Source organism: Carcharhinus amblyrhynchos, chromosome 9 (genome assembly GCF_965287045.1).
Source record: "Carcharhinus amblyrhynchos chromosome 9, sCarAmb.v2.hapA, whole genome shotgun sequence".
Classification (NCBI taxonomy): domain Eukaryota; kingdom Metazoa; phylum Chordata; class Chondrichthyes; order Carcharhiniformes; family Carcharhinidae; genus Carcharhinus; species Carcharhinus amblyrhynchos.
The window spans coordinates 100,557,956-100,566,014 of NC_137332.1; the positions used below are offsets into that span (position 1 = coordinate 100,557,956).

Here is an 8,059-nt window from a genome sequence, read left to right on the forward strand (position 1 = left end):
CTCATCCTACCGTACTCCCCTCTGTTCAAACAAAGGACGCACGTCCGGGAACCCACTTTCTCCTCCTCCATCTGCACCAGAAACTCCACCATACAATGATCACTCTCCCCAAGAGGATCCTTCACTGCAAGGTCCCTAATTCTACCTGCCTCATTACATAGCACCAGATCCAAGGTAGCTCGCTCCCTCGTCGGCTCCAACACACACTGTTCAAGGAAACTGTCCCGGCAGCATTCCAAGAACTCCTCCTCGAGCCCACCGCGTCCAACATGGGTCGACCAATCTATATGTAGATTGAAATCCCCCATAACTACAGCCGTCCCATTCCTGCACGCCACACCTATTTGTGCGTTAACAGCCCGCCCCACCTCCAGATCATTATTCGGGGGCCTATAGACGACACCCGCCAGCGTCTTCCTCCCTTTGCTGTTCCTAATCTCTACCAACAACGATTCCACTTTCTGCTCCTTGGCTCCAATATCATCCCTTGCTACCACCCTGATGCTATCCTTAATCAGCAGAGCTACGTCCCCCCCTTTTTCCTCCTGCCTATCCTTCCTAAACACTTGATATCCCTGGACATTCAGCTCCCAGTCCCTGTCACCTTGCAGCCACGTCTCCGTAATGGCCACCAGATCATATCCATTTGTTCTGATCTGCGCCACCAGCTCATCCACTTTATTCCAAATGCTTCGTGCATTCAGATAAAGTGCCTTCATCCCAGCCTTCACCTGTACCCGATTTGCCGTAACGCCACCAACCACACTCACGCCCCCTACTCCCTCTATTATTGGGACATCCTCGGCCTCTACCCTTACCTGTACCCTCTCCTCAACTTTAGACCCTGTAACGTCACCTACCCTCGAACCCCCCCCTAATTAGTTTAAAGCCCTGTCTACAGTCCTCTTTACTCTATTCACCATCACTCTGGTCCCAACACGGTTCAGACCAACCCCATCCTGCCCAAACAGGTCCCACCTACCCCAATACTGGTGCCAATGTCCCATAAATTCAAACCCATTCCTCCCACACCAATCCCTGAGCCACCCATTCACTTCCTTAATCCTATCTACCCCATGCCCGTCTGCACTCGGTTCAGGCAGTAGCCCAGAGATAACCACCTTGTCGGTTCTACTCTTTAATTCCATTCCCAGCTTTTCATACTCCCTCCCCAGATCCTCAGTTTGCATTTTGCCTACGTCGTTGGCACCCACATGTAGCACAACGACCGGATTCTCACCCTCCCACTCCAGGTTCCTCTGCAGCCCAGATGCGACATCCCGGACCTGAGCACCAGGCACACAACACACCCTTCTGTGCACTTTGTCATTGTGACAAAGGACAGTGTCAATACCCTTCACCCCACTCTCTCCAACCACTACGATGTTCCTTTTCGTCTTCTCCTTGCCTATGTCCTGCTGCATCACTGTACCGTGTGCAGTTTGCTCACCAACCTCACCTCCCTCGTCCTCGTCCAGCCTGGAAGCAAGAACCTCAAACCTGTTATGCAGATTGAGAGGCTGAGGCCTCCTCCCCCCACCCTCCTTCCTCCTCCCCCCACCCTCCTTCCTCCTCTCCCCACCCTCCTTCCTCCTCCCCCCACCCTCCTTCCTCCTCCCCCCACCCTCCTTCCTCCTCCCCCCACCCTCCTTCCTCCTCTCCTCACCCTCCTCTCCCCACCCTCCTCCCTCCTCTCCCCACCCTCCTCTTGTTCCTGACCCTTAGAGTTAGCCAGTCTAGGGGGGGTGGATGTCACTTGCACCCCATTGACAATGGCACCCTCTCTCCCCCTGATGAGCCTCAGTGTCTGTAGCTCAGAGGCCAGCTCATCCACCTTGAGCTGGAGCTCCTCCATTAACCTGCACTTACTGCAGACATGGTCACTGGGAAGGACCCTGGGGTCCACCAGTTCCCACATCATACAGAAACAACACATCACATGCCCCTCCATTATTCACTGTCGTAGTATTGAAAATTTCAACACTAACTTATTTGGCCCTTTTTCCCTCCAGCCCTTTTGCTCCTAAGCCCTAATAGCTCACTCTGCTTCCCCCTCACTCCGCTGCCCGCTCCGACGCTGCCCGCTGTCTACACCAGGCCTCTTTTTAAACCTGGCGCTGATTTAAAGCTTGCTCCCCCACAACTCCCTTTTAACCACTCCCTCAGAACTCTTAAAGAGGTAAATACAAAAAGCCCACAAAAATGCTTTTAAATGATTTAAACAGTTCTACAAGGAACAAAGTGCTTTAAACTTAAATTTAAACAGGTTTTTAACAGGTAAATTCTTATCTCTCTCTCCCTGCTCCTTCACTCCTCAGCTCCAGGGGTGTGAGAGGGGCAATGCCAGGCTGGGTACTGGGGTATTAACCCTGGGTCAGTGAGTGATGGGGTGTGAGAGGGGCAATGCCAGGCTGGGTACTGGGGTATTAACCCTGGGTCAGTGAGTGATGGGGTGTGAGAGGGGCAATGCCAGGCTGGGTGGAGGTTTTGCTCTCAGTTGGGGGTTCATGCCCTGATCTGTGTGTGTGTGTGTGAGGGTGTTGGTGTTTTTAGGGTGTATATCCTGAATTCTCTCTCTCTCTATTTCAGGCTCTCACTCTCTCCGGTATTTCCTCACGGGAATGACTCCGATCCCGGGTTTCCCGGAGCTTGTGGGTGTCGGTTATGTGGACGGTGTCCAGTTTGTTATGTACGACAGTGATCGGAGGGAGCTGATCCCCCGGGAGCAGTGGATGGTGGAGAGCGAGGGTCCGGCATCCTGGGAGAGGAAGAAGATCTTTATAGAGCTGCTGGAGAAAAGTTTTAAAATTAAAATTCCGCTCCTCAGGACCCGCAGCAACCAGACAGGAGGTGAGTGCTCACTCTCCCAGCACCCGGGGATCCAGGTGGGAATGAGGAGAAACCCAGAGTGGATCAGGAACCGGGAGCCAGAGGCTGATTGGCTGCGATTGGAGATGTGACAGGAAATGTGATTGGCTGTGAATGTGTGGAGGGATTGAGGCTGGCTCTGATTGGCTGTGAGTGGGGGGGCGGGGGGGTTCAGAAGAGTAGTTGATGTTGATTGGCTGGTGGGATGAGATCACCCAGTGAGACTGGTTCTGATTGGCTGTGCAGGTGGGCTCGCCCATTGTGACTGTCTCTGATTGGCTGTTTGTGTTTCTGATCCACAGGGATCCATGTCTGCCAGATAATGACTGGCTGTGACCTGAGGGATGATGGGACAACGAGTGCATTCACCCAGTACGCGTGGGACGGACGCGATGTTCTCAGCTTTGACCGGGATCACATGGAGTGGGTGACCCCGGTGCCCTGGGGGGAGATCATCAAAAACGTATGCAACCGGCTGACTGACAACATTCAGCAATGGAAACATTACCTGGAGGTGGAGTGTATCGAGTGGTTGAGAAAATACCTGGAGTACGGACAGAGAGAATTGAGAATCGGTGAGCGAGGGGGGAGTGAGAGTCGGTGAGTGAGGGGGGAGTGAGAGTCGGTGAGTGAGGGGGGAGTGAGAGTCGGTGAGTGAGGGGGGGAGTGAGAGTCGGTGAGTGAGGGGGGAGTGAGAGTCGGTGAGTGAGGGGGGAGTGAGAGTCGGTGAGTGAGGGGGGGAGTGAGAGTCGGTGAGTGAGGGGGGAGTGAGAGTCGGTGAGTGAGGGGGGAGTGAGAGTCGGTGAGTGAGGGGGGAGTGAGAGTCGGTGAGTGAGGGGGGAGTGAGAGTCGGTGAGTGAGGGGGGAGTGAGAGTCGGTGAGTGAGGGGGGAGTGAGAGTCGGTGAGTGAGGGGGGAGTGAGAGTCGGTGAGTGAGGGGGGAGTGAGAGTCGGTGAGTGAGGGGGGAGTGAGAGTCGGTGAGTGAGGGGGGAGTGAGAGTCGGTGAGTGAGGGGGGAGTGAGAGTCGGTGAGTGAGGGGGGAGTGAGAGTCGGCGAGTGAGGGGGGAGTGAGAGTCGGCGAGTGAGGGGGGAGTGAGAGTCGGTGAGTGAGGGGGGAGTGAGAGTCGGTGAGTGAGGGGGGAGTGAGAGTCGGTGAAGGGGGTGATGCCGGGACTCTCTATCTCGAGGTTCCTGTACTGACTCCTCTTTCTTTCTCTCTCAGTTGCCCCCGTTGTGTCCTTTACCCGTCTGGGTGATTCTAACCGGCTGTCCTGTGCCGTCACCGGGTTTTACCCTCAGGCCATTGAGGTGAATCTGTGGAGAGACGGAGTGGTGATTGGTGAGACTGTGTCCACTGGGATCTTACCCAATCACGACAGCACCTACCAGATCCGGAAATGGATCGAGTTTGATCCAGAGGACCAGGCCGAGTATTCCTGTCGGGTGGAACACAGCGGGATGAAGGAGACACTGGTGGTGATTTACGGTAAGACTGTTTCTCACTGTTAGAGAGGACCCAGCCTCAGAGCAGGATCACAGGAGTGAGGGTCAGTGCTGAGCTTTCAGCCCAGGATATAGAGAGAGGGAAATAAATATTATTCAATGTGTTATATATTATGGTTTCACAGTGCAACATGATACAGTGTACCTTTCGATATTGTGATTGCACTAGGCTTGGTGTATCATTGGACACGAGAGTAGGTCTTGACCTGGACCATTCTGGGATATTACAGTAGGTGGGCCCACTGTATCTGGGATATTGCAGTAGGACAGACCGTGGTGTATCCTGAGATATTCCCGTAGGACAAATCCCAGTGTATCTGGGATATTGCAGCCTGTCAGGAGCCAATGTATCCCAGGATATTACAGGAGATAGGGCACCGTGGAATATCAGAGGATGGGGAGAGCCTGGTGTATCCAAGAAACAATGCTTTTCACTGTAGACCAAGACATCATATCAAATATTACAGTAGGACAGGACCCAGTGCATTCTGGACATTTCCTTCAGTCAGATTAAGATCAGTATTCAGAAAAAGAATGGAATTCCTTCTATTGGAGACAATTCATGAAAATCTAGAATCAGATATTATAACAATGAATATTCAGCGTGGATTTTGAACTGGAAAATGTTGTTTTACTCCACTTAGTGGAATTTTTGAGGATGTAACAGAGGGAATAGACAATGGAGATGTAATAGATATCATATCATATAATTTTTCAAATGTAATAGGAAAGGGGGTTTGTGATGGACTGATTGACAAGGTCAAAGCAAGTGGAGTTAGGGGATGAGTGACAGAATGGATTACTCGCTGACTTTGCGACGGAAAGCAGAGAGTGTGAGTAAAGGGAGTTTCAGAGTTCCAGAAAGTGGTAAATGATGTTCCACAAGGTTCAGTGCTGGGATCATCGCTGTTCACAACTTACACTCCAGAACTTGGATATTGGAATCAAAAACACCATTTCTTAGTTTGCAGATAGCATCAAATTGGGGAAATTATTTGATTTTGTGGAGGACTGGAACAAATTAGTAGGAGATGAATAAACTTCAGGAAATAGTTGGTGAATAAAATTCAGCACAGATAAACGTGAGGTATTTTTCAGTTAACGATGAATAGGGAGGGTTGAGAAACAAAGAATCTTGGTGTAGAAATACACCAATCAGTAAACATACAGTTACAGGTTAGGAAATAAACAAAGTACAATTGAAAACCAGGTTTTACTTCTGGAGGAATAGAATTGTAAAACTGGGATGTTATTGCCAATCCTTGGTGAGACCACATTTACAGACCGTGTGCAGTTCGGGTCACCATTTCATACAAAGGATATAGAGTCAGGGAGAGAGTGTAGAGAAGATTTACAGAGATGGTTCCAGAAATGAGTGGGTGGACATCTCAGGAAAGGACTGACCTGCTGGGTCTCTGCTCTCAGGAAAACAGAAGGCTGGGGGTTGATCGAATCGAGAACTTTAAAATTATGAAAGGTTTTTTACAGACAGACACATTGAGAGTGTTCCTCTTGTAGGAAGAGCCTATCCAGTGGCCAGAACTTCTTCACTCAAAAGGTGGTGAATCTCTGGAATTCTCTGCCCGTTGAAGTGGTGGAGGCTGCCTCGCTAAATATTTTTAAGACGCGGGTTGATGGGTTTTTGATAAGAGAGGGGATTAAGGGTTATGGGGAGAGGCCGGGAATGTGGAACTGAGCCACGACAGATCAGCCATGATCTTATTGAATGGCGGGGCAGGCTCGAAGGGCTAGATGGCCTACTCCTGCTCCTATTTCTTATGTTCTTAAACCCAATGGGGAATCATGAGAAACCTCTTCACCCAAAGAGTGATGAGAATGTGGAGCTCGCTGCCACAGGGAGTGGTTGAACTGAACTGAACAGTTTAAGGGGAAGATAGACAAGCAAATGAGGGAGAGGGGAATAGAGTTAAAATGGTTTAATAAGATGAGGAATGATGGGAGGAGGCTCCAGTGGAACATAAATACCAGCATCAACGGATGGTCCTGATTCACTCTCTCTGATTCACTCTCACATTTCTCTTTCTTTCTCTGTGATTCACTCTCTCATTCTGTCTCGCAGATCTTTTTCTATCTCTCATTCTCCCTCTCCCTCACTCTTAGTTGCCCATTCTCTCCCATTCTCTGCCAATCTCTGCCATTCTCTTTCACTCTGATTCTCACTTTTCCCTCTCCTGATTCACTCAGTCTCTCTGATTCTCTCTCTAACAGAACCAAAGTCTCGCTCCCAGGTTGCTGTTCCTGTTGGGATTGTGGTCGGGGTCCTCGTGCTCATCGCTCCCATCATTGTGGCTGTCGCCATCTACAAGAAGAAAGGTAGGAATTGGAGGGAAAAGAGCGGTAGGTGAACTGTCGTGGATCCAGGCAGTCCGGGAGGCTGGAATTGATTTGTGCCATGACTAGCCTTTTGAATCAATTCATAATGATGGATGTCAGAGACAGTGGATGATAGTTCACTGGGGGCAGGGATTGTGGGAGAGTATTCCAGAGTAACAGTGGCTCAGGCTGTGGGTCTCAGGTTGGTGTTGGGGCAGGGAGGGGATTGGTGGGTGGGTGGAAGAGCTGCAGGTTTGGGCTCGGGTCAGTAAGGTGCTCATGATAAAGGGGGTTTGAGAATTATGGGAAGGGTCTCAAATTGGATGAGGAGTTCAGGGTATCAGTGAGGGCTCAGGTAAGAGTGAGGGTCTAAGGACAGGATGGGAGGGAGGATCCAGGGTTAGGTAGGAGTGAAGGTCTCGGGTTGTGGTGGGAGTGAAGATTCAGAGTTTGGTTATAGGGACTCAGTGCGAGTGAGAGTTTGTCTCTATCTCTGATTTTCTCTCAGTCTCATTACTCACTGAACATTCCATGTTTTACAGGGAGAGGGAAGAGTGACTACAATCCTGCAAAGAGTAAGCTGATCACCAAATATTGTCTCTGTGTAACTGTGTACATTATTGTTCATTCTGTTTCAAACATAGTGTGTGTCTGTGTGTGTGTGTGTGTGTGTGTGTGGTGTGAGCGTGTGTGTGTGTGCGTTCATCCATCGTGCGTTTGTGTGTGGGTGTGTGGGCTTCCATGAGTCACCATCAGTATGGATGTGTGAAAATCTCTTTCGTTCTCTATGTCCCTCCGTCTCTTTGTCTTTCTTTGTCTCTCTCATATTCTCTTGATCACATCCACAGTCTCTGTCTCTCTGATAATGAACAAATTTTTAACACCTCTTCTTCCTTTAACAGCTTCTGATGGTGGGGATTCCTCATCCAGATCCTCCACAAGTACCTGAGGTATGAACTGATCCTTCTAACTGGGATATTCCTGCTGGATTTAACTGTACAATCTGGTGGGTGGGATGTGAGCTCAGTGTCTGTCTCTCGCTGTATAGTCACTAAAGAGCAGCTCATCCAATCCAACACTGAGCTTTGAGACTGGCCTTCTGTAGACAGCTGCTCCTGTACAGTCTGAGGGTGGAGAGATTGTGGGGATTGAGGTGTCGAAACATCTGGAAACATCACAGTCTCACCAGTCTCTGCTAAGCTACTCAGTTTCCTTAAGGAATTTGAAACTCTAGACCTTTCATTGAAGTTGGTCACTGAGCTGTGCCACTCTCACAGGATTTATTATTAGTCGTGTTTTGAGATGAGTCTGATCATTTGCTGAATGTTTGGGTTGTGAAGCAGAATTTAGGAGT

The 8,059-nt window shown here is 50.0% G+C and overlaps 1 protein-coding gene across 1 annotated transcript in view; it reads left to right on the top strand.

Annotated features, from left to right (window-relative positions):
* The window catches only part of LOC145348656 (class I histocompatibility antigen, F10 alpha chain-like), a 38,117-nt gene extending 30,442 nt beyond the window's left edge, over nt 1-7,675 (top strand). The window contains 6 exon segments of the mRNA XM_080196822.1: nt 2,590-2,850; nt 3,171-3,443; nt 4,091-4,354; nt 6,601-6,705; nt 7,248-7,280; nt 7,608-7,675. Coding sequence (XP_080052948.1) covers nt 2,590-2,850; nt 3,171-3,443; nt 4,091-4,354; nt 6,601-6,705; nt 7,248-7,280; nt 7,608-7,654 — 983 coding nt within the window. The 3' untranslated portion in view covers nt 7,655-7,675.
* The last annotated feature ends 384 nt before the right edge of the window (nt 7,676-8,059 follow it).